The sequence below is a fragment of the Mytilus californianus genome, unplaced genomic scaffold (genome assembly GCF_021869535.1).
Source record: "Mytilus californianus isolate M0D057914Y unplaced genomic scaffold, xbMytCali1.0.p SCAF_4, whole genome shotgun sequence".
Taxonomy (NCBI): Eukaryota; Metazoa; Mollusca; class Bivalvia; order Mytilida; family Mytilidae; genus Mytilus; species Mytilus californianus.
Genome location: NW_026262690.1, coordinates 77347272 through 77360562, shown reverse-complemented (window position 1 = coordinate 77360562; position 13291 = coordinate 77347272). Strand labels below are relative to the sequence as shown.

Here is a 13291-nt window from a genome sequence, read left to right as displayed (position 1 = left end):
TTAATAAATTTTTAAACGGGCAAAGTCACAATTTAAGAAAGGTTTGTTATTAATGAGGGGGTGCACAGGGGGATACCCTTCTCCCACCTCCCGCCCCTATCTCCCACCTCCCACTTTTAGAATCTTTTTTCTCTCCCACCTATTTTTTTCTCTCCCCCCCCCCCCCCCCCCCCCCCACCTCCCACCTCCCTTAAAAGCTGTCCACCCCCTCATTAATCATGTCAGCACCAAAGTACTGACTACTGAGCTATTGATACCTCGGGGACTGATAGTCTACCAGCAGCGATATCGACTCGGTGTTGTAAAAAAATGAAAACACTGAACATTTTATAAATTTTATGCGTCAAGTTCGAAGCGCTTTTCTAGATTTACCTTCAGTTAGGAATTCGAACGCTCAAAACCGAATATTTGAAAGCCAAGGATGTATAAGAACCGAAGCAGTTGAAGAGCTATGTCATTGACTAAAACTGAAGGACATAAAAGTATACCGGCTTAAAAGAAAGTTCAAACACGGCGAGTGAAGCAAATTCAAAAAGAACAAAATTACATGTTTATTCATCAGTTTACAGTTTTCATATTTGGTCAGGGTCGGAGGGTAAACAGAACTAAATAGTTTTAAAAGATTTTTTTAACTAGATTACTTATCAAGTTGGGCCATTATAAACAGCTTACTTTCTTATGCTACTCAAATCAACTATATAAACATATCGGATATACATACAGAATTTTTATATGAATTAACCTTTACTAATAATAGGTAGTATAGCTTTTATAACAAACATAAATAAGGATACATAGAGGGGCAGACTATATTTTTGATATGGATCATGTTAATAGCTAGCAAAAAAACCTCAGAAAAGATTGTGAATTTTATTATCCGGATTCATCCAGTCTACGTCCGTATGCTGGTGTAACTTTTAGATGTTCCATAACCTCCACAAGATTCATCAAAAATCTCAAATGATGTACAGGCGATACTGTTTGCACAAATTAACATGCTTCTGTAAACATTTTAAACGTTTAAAGTCGTCCGCACCAAAACCAGGTCTAAAGGATGAACCAATGCAAAATATCAGAAATATTGGCATCATGGCCCACATCAATGCCGGAAAAACAACAACATCGGAGAGAATGTTATTTTACTCTGGATTCACAAGGCATATTGGTAACAATTATCCACACTTTATATACTTACACAATTTGCCCACAAGATGTTCTTTATGTTTCTATTTCGCTTACGTACCCTGCACTATTTATTCATATGAATTTGTTACTTTTGCTGTTTACATTTCAAGTCCTTTGAGCATTCCACAGTTCCAAATACTTTTAGTAATGAGAGAAATTATCTAACATATTATTCCACTGCCACAAACTAGACTACTATTTAAATGAAAAATAATGTAAACTATGTTTCTCATAAAACTTAGTGAGTTATGTCTGCTTGAATTTGATCATGATGGTTCTAACAAAGTAGATTAGCACACATTTAAGCTTACCATACTAAAATTGGTACTAAGTACATGTACACAAATGTATTAGGAATGTATGAAAATGATACAACATTTTGTTATACACATGATACATGCATCTGTGGCAGTTAGGATTATTATGTCATTGTTATTTCCCTTGTTTAAAACTATAAATTTCATATTTCTTTATTTAATAATTTACATGAAGCTTATTCAGTACATATTTGTTAAATTGAATAGATATTGATATTTTGAAATCATTGGTTAAAGATATTTATTCATATTCTAAAGTTTAATATTTGCATCGTCGCAGAACCTTTAATTACCTTCTTCGGAAAACGTATATATTTTAGATAATTGATTTGAAATTGTTATGTTGAATTGCTTGAGGACTGACGTTCAGTCCAACCTAGGAAAGCCGTGCTTTCCAACCACCCTTTACATGGTTAGTGCATCTGCCATATGCCTTCTTAATATGGGTATAATATTGAAGTCATTGACTGCTCCATTTCTACTTTGGATTTACATAATAAAAGTTGTAATTGTTGATTAAATTATATATTGTTTTCACTGTTTTTGGTTTTCATTTACATAGATATTATATAGCGCTTTTACATTTGGCATCCATCGTCTCCGTATAAATCAGTTCACAAACTAGAATAAGCTGTGGTCCGCATCCTCGAATCTCCAGCAGAATTGTTCCTGCTACATGTAGGTCCCGCGAGGCGGATGCGGAGTTATAAAGCAACTTTTCTGGTTTGTAACTGAACTAAATTATTTATAAGAAATGGAGCAAACATTTGAGTCAGTACTTGTAGTTGGATATGATAGTCCTAAGCAGACCAGTTTTGAAGAATTGGGCGGATAGTTGTTCCTTGGGTATTTTATTTTCATCGTTTGATTCATTTTGTAAATGCATATTGAGTTATGATTAGGTTTGAAGAAAAACCTTGTTTGTTTGATGGTGTCCGCATTGATGTTACAGATTATTTTGTTCATTTTGAGACAGTTTCTCTTTGGAATCAGTGGAATGAATTTGAGATGGAATGTCAGTTAATAATGAATTTGAGAGGTGATGCTCAAACTATTTTACGTTTCGTAAAAAGGCCACAGTTGTATGATTATGACTGCTTGAAAAATTTACTTATTCAGAGGTTCAATCCTAAGGAGAGGGAGGCATATTTTAAATTTCAACTGCGACTGTGTAGTTTGAAGGAAAATGAGACAATTTCTGACTTTGGTCAGCGTTTCAAGATACTAGCTCATAAGGCTTATCCTGATAATTTTTCAGATTTAGATGTGTATTTTACTGACTTATTTACATCATGTTTGAATATTGAGATGACTAAATTTGTCACTTTTAAGCACCCTCATAGTTTAAACGAGGCTTTATCACTAGCTATTGAATATGAAGCTGTTCATTTTACTGGTGATCCAGAAACTATTGATGAGTCAGAAAGTTCAGTTTGTTGTGATACTGTTCATAAGAATTTTGAAATTTTAATGAATATCTTGAGGAGGCGACTGAGATCACATAGGAAACGTAAACATAAGAAATGTTTTAAATGTCATCAGTTAGGTCATGTCAGGTCTAAGTGTCCAAATGTGTCTCTTAGAGTCCATGCTAGAGATGAAAGGTCTGCAGATAGTCAAGTGAAATTCTCAAAAATAGAAGGGATATTAAAGAACGATTTAAATCACAATTTTTGTAGTTCAGATTGTGTTACCTTTGTTTAATTTTTGTTTTTACATTGTGTTGTATATATACAGTTTTACTTTAGATTTATTTCAATGTATACTCAGAGGTGTCATACGCCTCAATTTTGGCTGTTTGGTTTTTCTTTTTCCAAGGGAGGGATGCCGTGCATCTCATCTTGTTATATTTTTCATTTTTATTATTACTTGAATAAAGGCTGATCTTCTGTGTAGTTTGAAGTGTAGACTGTTAGCTAGTTTTAGTAGGAATTGGTTTGTTTATGAGTTGTTGCTCATTTGTCTGGATTGTAATCTCTAGCTAAATATTTAGTATTTAGAGAGTTTATAGAAGTCCGACCTCTTGACTTTTATTAGTTATGGCAGAAACCAATAGAGTGAAAGTTAAGCTTCAAGTTAGAAACACTTCTAGCTCATACAGATGGACCCGATCCATTATTTAGTAACTTGCACAAAATTTGGGCATCATACATTTTATTTTGAGAACCTTGCTATAACAGTTGGGCATCGTCCAACTTTATTTTGAGAACCTTGCATATAGATGGACCCGATCCATCTCCGGTGGTACACCATTTGTGCTACCGTTATCAACAACGCTGGAATGCAGTAATAGGACCCGGTGGTACACCATTTGTGCTACCGTTATCAACAACGCTGGAATGCAGTAATAGGACCCGGTGGTACACATCAAATGTGCCACTGTGAGATCAACAGTGGTGGAGATTACCTGGTACAACTTAAATTGCAAGTCTAGGTCTGCTGTGCAGATCAGAAACAGTATATTTTGTTCAGCTGAATGGTGCTTTCAATCGGTGGCACAACGTCTGTGTTACCGTTATCAACAACGTTGGAGTGCAGTAATAGAACCCGGTGGTACACGTCAAATGTGCCACTGTGAGATCAAAATTGGTAGACATTGCCTGGTATAACTTTTCATGGATTTCAACATTAGATGTGCCATTACAATATATGCCGTACCACTGAATATGAAGCCTACTTACCAAGAAGACTTAAAGTCGCGTCCGTTAACAGATGAACCTGATTCTGATTCTGATGTGTGTTTGTGTATGTGTTATACAGTGACATTTATTTCTAAGTGATATTATTACATGTGTTTGAAAGACATTTAATCTGGTGAACATTGATAGACTTTTGTTAAATTTAAATTTTCAAATGTTATTTCATTTACATTGGTTTTTGAAGGGAGGAGGAGGGTATCAGACTGGTGTTGTGGTCTCCTTGAACAGTCTCATTATTTAACTTTAACTGATATATATTAGATTTAATGTTTAATCATTACAAATTATTCATATTTATTTTACATGACATTTGCATTTTGCGTGTTTAGTGTGGCAGATACATCAATTTGATAGACATTTCAGTTTGCAGACTTTATTTATGAAATTTATCGTTTGTCTTAGGGGGGAGGAATGTGGCAGTTAGGATTATTATGTCATTGTTATTTCCCTTGTTTAAAACTATAAATTTCATATTTCTTTATTTAATAATTTACATGAAGCTTATTCAGTACATATTTGTTAAATTGAATAGATATTGATATTTTGAAATCATTGGTTAAAGATATTTATTCATATTCTAAAGTTTAATATTTGCATCGTCGCAGAACCTTTAATTACCTTCTTCGGAAAACGTATATATTTTAGATAATTGATTTGAAATTGTTATGTTGAATTGCTTGAGGACTGACGTTCAGTCCAACCTAGGAAAGCCGTGCTTTCCAACCACCCTTTACAAGGTTAGTGCATCTGCCATATGCCTTCTTAATACGGGTATAATAGTGAAGTCATTGACTGCTCCATTTCTACTTTGGATTTACATAATAAAAGTTGTAATTGTTGATTAAATTATATATTGTTTTCACTGTTTTTGGTTTTCATTTACATAGATATTATATAGCGCTTTTGCATTTGGCATCTATCGTCTCCGTATAAATCAGTTCACAAACTAGAATAAGCTGTCGTCCGCATCCTCGAATCTCCAGCAGAATTTTTCCTGCTACACATCAATGTTAGGAACCTACAAGTATGAGAGAAACAGAAAGTTGATAAAGTGACCAGTCACAATAGACAATAGACAATATTTTATTGGCACAAACGCATTTACAATAAATGGTAATGATCGAATGGATAAACATGGTAGTAAAATACAAACAATTATGTGAATATAAAATACATGTATAATGAAAATCTATTGCAATAGATTACTTCTCGCATTTAAGATCATTTAAACAATTTGTTACGAAAGAGGAAGATAGTTTTAGTGCCTTGTAAGATTTATTATTAAGTATAAGCTTTATTTTATATTTATCACACAAAGGGGTTATAATTTTTTCTGTAATTTTGGACATTTTGAATTCAAAAGTCTCTCTGATACTGGAGTACCCTCTACAGTGTAGTAGCACTTATATAAGGTATTAAAGTGCTAACTGTAATTAGGAATCCATGACAACTCGCCCCACCTATGAAAAAGGGTAAAATCCTGTTGAATTTTGTCCTGCCTCCTCGCCCCACTTATGAAAGTGGTAGTCCTGAATGCAGTAAGATTTAATTTTTTTTTTCATCAGTGGGTCAAGTTGGCAGACCTTCATTCGTTGGGATTAAACTCCTTTTCATATGTGGTGTGAGTTGGTAGTCCTTAATGCAGAACTGTTTAATTCTTTTTTTTCATTAGTGAGGCAAGTTGGCATACCTTTATTCAAACTAAAGACTTGAAAATTGGAATCAGCTTCTCTACTATTATAAAGCACACAACACGTTGAAAATTTTCAGATACTTTTCATAAAGATGAATTATGAGAATAATGCAGTCCGTATCTACTATCTGACATATCTTGTGTACATATCAATAATACTAATATATCGATAATGATCTATAGAAACCAGGGGCGTAGCTAGACTAAAATGATGTGCACGCTGATGTACCGCTGAGCGGAGCGAGGCGAAAATCTTTTGGACCATTTTATGCAAAAAATGATATTTTTTTTTCGGTTTTCGGTCATAGGAGGGTAAAAAGAGGTGCTACATAGGACTTGTAGACAATTCATGAATGCAAAACTATTCTGAATTCTTTTGAATAGGGTAAATCGTGGTAAATTGAATACATAAGCAACACATTTTTGTGAGACAGAATTTACTCAAAATTGTCCAAAATCTGCTCTTCGGGTCTAAGCAGAAACGAACTTCTCCATTACTTTGTCAATATTCACACTGAAATCCCGATGAATATGCATTAATGCTAGCGATGATAACCAATCGTTATTCATGGTTGATCATATATGTTTTCAACCGACGTAGTACACTGAATGATCTCTCCGCGGTAGCACTTGTTACCAGCATTGTCATGGTATAGATATCTACATTTGTATTTGCCAATCTGGAAGTATTAAATAAGTGACAGATCTAAAAATATGGTACACTGTATAGTTTACCAGTAATAAGTTTGTTCCAATTACCAAAAAGCTCTGATTTGTAGTTGTGGAGAAAAATGCAACAAGCGTGCTAGGAAAGGACAGACAGATCGACACAGATTACACAGATTTTCTCTGACAACAATTTCTGTTATAAAGAAGATAGTTAATTGTCTATACAATATGTCACCCTGAGTCTAGAAAAGTAGTGAATAAAATTAAAAGAATATCTCAGTTCAACAAAGTCTCCAAAACACAAGCTTATTGAGCTCATCAAATCAACAATAGATCAAACACATGTATACATGTATACAAGTCAAGAAAACAACACATTTTAAAACATAAAATGCATGGTGAGATGATAAATGTCAAATAAAAGTTTATAAGCATAGCTTCAAGTAAGAGTTTAGGACAGGTATGTGTTTGAATATTGCATGCAAAATATAGTACTATATATTTAAAGTATTGGCATTTTCAGCTAAGATATGACAAAAGAATTTAAGGGCTAGTTCTGTACAAAAGTGGTCAGTTTAAAAAATCATAAAGGAAAGTTTATTATGAAATAATATTGATCTACTTTTTGTAGGTAATGTTGATGATGGAGATACTGTGATGGACTACATGGAGCAGGAAAGAAATCGTGGAATGACAATATCATCAGCAGCAATTACACTTCATTGGAAAAAGCACAAAATAAACCTCATAGATACACCAGGTCTGGTTATATTTAAATGCATATTCAAAAGATCTCATACATGTCATAGTATGATTCCAACCAAGAATGTATTTTGTGACATGTACCGATTGCATTTAATTTGAGGAAAACTTTTAAACTTTTTTTTTTAAGTATTTGATGTACAGTAATTGATGGAAATCCACCAAAGAGGTGGCAGCATATGAAGAATCAAACACATTTTTTTGATATCTTTGTTGTCCTTGTAATGTTACATGAGTCCTGTTGTGTTCACAATTGAGCCAAAAATTGTGTCCACTACTGCTTGGTAATGCAGCCATAGCTCACCTGTTTATGTTCAGGGGCCACATCCAATATAATGTTCCACTATGTTTCAACATTATCTACTAATATGTTAAAAAAAAGACAAAAAAGGCAATTTGCTAGGTTGGATTATATCAAAGCATAAGTTCAGATTCCTCTTTGTTACATTAGATCTAAGCAGATGCTGATGTTAATAGATATTCTTACCTCTGATAACCTGGATATTACAGACAAACATTCAACATGATTGTAAAACTTGTATAGTGGTCAGCATTAATGGATATCAATTTATAACATTGAAGAAAAAAAAAGATTTATATGACTCAATTAATTATCAAGAGATAAAAATCTATTGAAATGTTCTTATTTAAAGAGGTGTTCATATCGATCAGTGTTTTAATTAAATTAAGAAAAGATGGATATTATTTATTTTAGTTTCCCTCAGCCCCCATCTAAGTAGTTCTCTTGCAATTTCAAAAGTGTGTTTATCAAGTCTACCCAAATTTCAAGAATAGTAGATGGTAATAGTATCTTATTTTGCTTGATTATTTTACCTGTTAAATAGAAGAATTGTCAATAGTTCTGAAACACTACTCAAATGATTTTTTGGTCCATTAAACAGTGACCTTTTCATTATTTCTCCTTTCAGTCATACACATGGACAATTAAAAGGAAACTTTAGACAAACTGAAAAAAACCCAGATGTGTATAATTTCAGGGCATGTAGATTTTACTGTAGAAGTGGAAAGAAGCCTGAGAGTGTTGGATGGAGCTGTAACAATAATTGATGCTTCTGCTGGTAAGATAAATATTATGAAAGTACATATGGAGTACAAATAAAAACCCCAAAAATCTTATTATATACTTAATATACTTGATCAGTTTCCTCTGCTAAGCAACTTATTGGGATTGTGAGTTAAAGGCCCTTAATTGTGTTATTTCCAAAGGTCCAAGATACTTGAGTCCATATTGAAATCTATTATGTGTCAGTTTTGACTTCAAAAATTATATGACATCACATCTAATAATTCATTTTCTGAAAGTTTTGAAAGAATTCCCTATTTTCCTTGGTTTGTGCTAGAACCTAGTAACTTTCAATTGTACTTCCCTACTGCACAAATGTTAAAAGTCAAGGTCACAGGGCATTCAAAGTCTTTTCTTGATTTAAACCAGAAAGCATTCATTTAAAAACATTCAAATGCACTACAGCTGTTTTCTGCTCTTTGGTTGGGTTGTTGTCTCTTTGACACATTCCCCATTTCCATTCTCAATTTTACCATATATATGGGGATAAAATGTCATATGAGATTTAGATCCTATAATTGAAAAGTATGAAGGACAAAATAATATCAAATAAAGTTAATTCTTTCTTGTTTTATTTACAGGAGTTGAAGCTCAAACTTTAACAGTATGGAGTCAAGCTAACAGGTACAAAGTCCCTAGTATTGTGTTCTTGAATAAAATGGACAAACCAAGAGCTGATGTTGAGAAATGTTTAAAATCAATTCAAGATAAATTGAAAATTAAACCTTTACTTGTCAACTTTCCTATACTTGATGGTAACAGAGTTAAAGACATTATTGATATTGTAAATATGCAAAAAATAACATATGACTTTGAAAAAAGTTCTGAAGGTCAAATATTCAGCATAAAAGATTTGGATTCTAAAACTGATCCTGAACTTTGGGAAGTAGCAACAAAGTGTAGAAACAGTTTAATTGGAAATCTATCAGATTACTGTGAGAACATAGCAGATCGTGTCATAACTGACAGTGCCATTACTGCCGAGGACATCGATGTAGCTTTGAGAAATGCTACCATCGGCAGACATATTGTTCCAGTACTGTGTGGCTCATCACTAAAGAATGCGGGAGTTCAGCCATTGATAGATGCTGTTAACCATTATTTGCCCAGTCCTTTAGAAAAAACAATGGATTTGGTTCAGTTCTATGAGACAGACTTATGTGCATATGCTTTTAAAATTATACATGATAAACACAGAGGACCACTAACATTTCTAAGATTATATTCCGGTGTGATGAACTTGGGGGAGATCTATAATGTGAATAAGAATTGTAAAGAGAAACCATCAAGACTGATTCAAGTATACTCTAATGAATATCATGATGTCAACACTGCCAGTGCAGGAAATATCATTTGTATAGCAGGACTCAAAAAGGTATACCGGTATTATCTAGTTCTAAAAATAGATATGTAAATATAGGTACCAAATCCTATAAAAAAAATCCACTAATTAACTACCTTTATCCAGTAAGAATATTTAGAATTTGTAGAAGAAGTGAAAAATGTTAAATAGTCTAGTTACCCTATGACTTTTTATTCACATAAATATTGACTTATCTGCCACATATTTGGGGAAGGCCAGACGTTGTACAAAATTGCATTCTTCCCGTATACCCTAATGTTCAAAAATGAATAAATTAAAAGTCATTGCAAGGTTTTGTCATGTTTTTATAACAAAGGTATTTTTTTAGACCCAGACTGGTGACACTCTTACAGCAAGCAAAGCAACTGCAGAGATGGCAGCTAAGAACCTACATCATCTCCGTAAACAACAAGGATTGACAGAACATGACCCTGATGAATTTCCAGTCCTTGGTGGTATAAATATACATCCTCCGGTTTTTCTGTGTTCTGTAGAATCTGAATCTCCTTCGGTACAGAGAAAGTTAGATTTAGCATTGGAATGTCTTAAGAGGGAGGATCCTAGTCTCACGGTAAAGTATCTTTGTAGCTTTTTTTGTTTTTATTATTGGGGATACTGTGACGGGATAAGTATTAGTTAAAAACTATGATCACAATATTTGTATGCCATATTTGCTGAAATTATATCAATTAATCTTGCATTTTTTGTAATTTGATCAACAGTTGCAATGGATAATTCCTTAATTTATCCGACTAACTTCGTAAATGGAGAAGACAGAGTTTGCATTGTAATATAATAGTTGTCTTCTGGTTTCAGAAATGATATTGAATCTTTTGCATTATAAGCTGGAGCATCTGTTGAGAATCTGGCTCTTGATGAAACATTGTTCATATCCTTGTCCTTTGGTGTTTACGAAATAATTGTCTCATTGACGATCATACCTCATCGATCTGTGTCAACAGTTTATTTACATTGCCACTAAAAGCCACAGAAATTTTCCTTTCACTTACTCCACAGACACATGCATCACCAAAACATTGCATTAATTTGCAACCAATAAATTGCCAATTGGTAACCAAAAATCTTCATATTCAATATTTTGTTATATCCTTTTTAAAACCATTCAGTTAACCAAAAATGTATTTTTCAGGTACAAGTAGACGAAGAAACAGGCCAGACTATATTAGGAGGCATGGGGGAACTACACCTAGACATTATAAGACAGAGACTTTTAACAGAGTACAAGTTGGATGTTTATATGGGTCCTTTACAAGTAGCTTACAGAGAAACTTGTGAAGGAGAATCATCTTGGGAAGAAACAATGGATACAATGATCAATAATGTTCAACAGCATGTGGTCCTTGGAATGTCAATTCATTTTAGTCTACAGGAGAAAGAATTCAAACATGTTAAGCTTGTTCAGTCTCGTGAAAATTCTCTAGAAAAATTACATAGAAACCAATTGAAGGCAATTGAAATAGGAATCAAATCTGCATTCAGTTCTGGTATAGCAGATTGATTATGATAAACATGCTAAAATAAATTTTAAAGTTATGTTTTTTTTTTTTACAATTTGAATGCAGTTTTCTGAAAAATGAAAAATATTAGATTGTCAGTTGTATATTTTACTTCACTGCTTCTAAACTTTAATCTCTTTTAGAGCCGTCTGTATACATATTTTGTAAGCTTTTAACCCTCATTGTACACTCAACTTATTTTTTTGTTCAACTTTGTGTTGTTGGATGTCTGTCACATTCAATACCAAATATGCTTTATTCATATTTTTATACTAAAAGTAATTTTTTGTATTTGTTTAATTCTAAGGTATTCTATCCATGAAAAGAGTTCCTTGGCTTCTTTTGGGTGTTTTTTTGTGTGTGTATTGCTTTTCACTGATTGATATATGGAATTTTAAACATTTAGAAATGAGCATCATTAGAATTAATGAGAAAAACTTTTTGATATGTGATATGGCACGTCAAATGTTTGTAATTTTGGTACTTGTAATTTGTTATCATAAGAAATGTGATTTATGGAAAAAGTTTTGGTTCTTTGATTTTTCAATTTATGTATTCAAACTTTATTTTTACCAAATCAATGAAAAAATACTATCTTTGTTTTTATTTTATTTTTTCGTCAACATGCAGGATGAGGAAATCAGTGTCAATAATTCTTTTACATTTTATTTCAGGTCCTATTTTAAACTTTCCTGTGATAGATGTTGAAGTGGAATTATATAAAGCTGAGATAGGAAGGTCTACCACTGAAGCCATGATCACAGCTTGTGCTTCACAGTGTGTACACAAGGCACTGAAGGAAGCCAAAGCTGTTTTATTAGAACCTATGATGAAAATGGAGGTATGAAATTGTTACCATTTTGTCTTTTGGATTTTAAAAAAAATGAGTAAAATCAGCTTACTAAGCAAATTAAAATTAAAATGAGAAGAATGTCTAGCCATCTTTGACTAGGGAACAAATTCTAAGTCTCTAGATAGGAACCAGATATTTTATATTGCCCATGACTTTTTAGTCTTTATATTTAAGCACCACATTATTCTCTATTCTTTATTTTTCAGCCCACTATTTTGTATATTCTTCCCAGACCCTCAATTATGCAATAATTTATATGAATTTTATACTATTGCAATAAATTATATTGTTACTGTAATCAGAAATATGGCATGTTTTAAAAGTGCAAAAAATGCTATTTTATATCAAAGTAAACCAATGAATTTCATCTGCATGTTTGATCCTGTAGGCTTATAGCATAGCAAATACAAAACATTTTACTATTCAAATATCTATTAGTAACAATAATGGCAATTATAGTACCGTATGAATATATTTTAAGACATTTCGGAAAATAACTTCTTGACCTTTCTCTTTTCAGGTAACTGTAGATGAGGACAATTTACATGCAGTGATGGCTGATTTAGGAAAAAGAAGAAGCCATATGGAGAATGTTGATAGTGAAGAAGATATCAAATTGGTACATGCTATCACACCTCTGTCAGAAACATTGGGTTTTTCTACTGTTTTAAGAAGCAATACCCATGGAATGGCAAACTTTACAATGGAGTTCTCCCATTATGAGAAAATGTCAGAAATAGAACAACAAAAAGCAGTCAATAAAGCTATTGGAATTTTTTAATGTGGATAGATAAATAAATAATTTTTATTTAATTAGTCTGTTTGAATTTTTGTCTGGCCTGTGACTAAAGTTGCATAATGGGAGACATAGGGATTGTAATGAAGAACAGCGGCATAAACTTTTTGTAATAAGCTTTATATTTTAGAGAGTAGAAGACCTAGAGGCTTCATATCTTTTATACAGATGCCTTATGTTACAAAATTTCTGTGTGTTATCTGTCCATTATACTTGACCTCATTTACATTGTTCAGCGACTGCTTACAAAAAAAGTTTAGTTTTTTTTGTCATGTGAATTTCTCACTTATTATGATTAACAGGATAACTATATTTGGTATATGGATTACATGCAAGGTTTACATCATTGGGTG

The 13291-nt window shown here is 32.8% G+C and overlaps 1 protein-coding gene and 1 long non-coding RNA gene across 3 annotated transcripts in view; one reads left to right on the top strand and one right to left on the bottom strand.

The window, feature by feature from the left end:
• LOC127698778 (uncharacterized) overlaps nucleotides 1-13291 on the bottom strand; it is a 280956-nt gene that overhangs the window by 125714 nt on the left and 141951 nt on the right. The window lies entirely within an intron of this gene.
• LOC127698729 (ribosome-releasing factor 2, mitochondrial-like) lies at nucleotides 911-12955 on the top strand. 2 transcript variants are annotated; one of them, XM_052202368.1, is made up of 8 exons: nucleotides 911-1165; nucleotides 7195-7323; nucleotides 8324-8404; nucleotides 8991-9784; nucleotides 10101-10343; nucleotides 10923-11277; nucleotides 11964-12130; nucleotides 12663-12955. In XM_052202368.1, the coding sequence occupies exons 1-8, from the start codon at nucleotides 922-924 to the stop codon at nucleotides 12921-12923; spliced, it is 2274 nt and encodes a 757-aa protein (XP_052058328.1). In that variant the 5' UTR covers nucleotides 911-921; the 3' UTR covers nucleotides 12924-12955. The 2 variants fall into 2 exon arrangements, with proteins under 2 accessions (XP_052058328.1, XP_052058329.1); XM_052202369.1 differs by having other exon boundaries at nucleotides 8255-8404.

What these genes read in the sequence shown, in the direction of transcription:
- LOC127698729 (XM_052202368.1), top strand. Translation starts at nt 922, where the DNA reads ATGTTCCATAACCTCCACAAGATTCATCAAAAATCTCAAATGATGTAC. An exon ending in TGGATTCACAAGGCATATTG is followed by an intron (nt 1,166 to 7,194) that starts GTAACAATTATC and finishes TACTTTTTGTAG; the next exon opens with GTAATGTTGATGATGGAGAT. An exon ending in AATAATTGATGCTTCTGCTG is followed by an intron (nt 8,405 to 8,990) that starts GTAAGATAAATA and finishes TTTTATTTACAG; the next exon opens with GAGTTGAAGCTCAAACTTTA.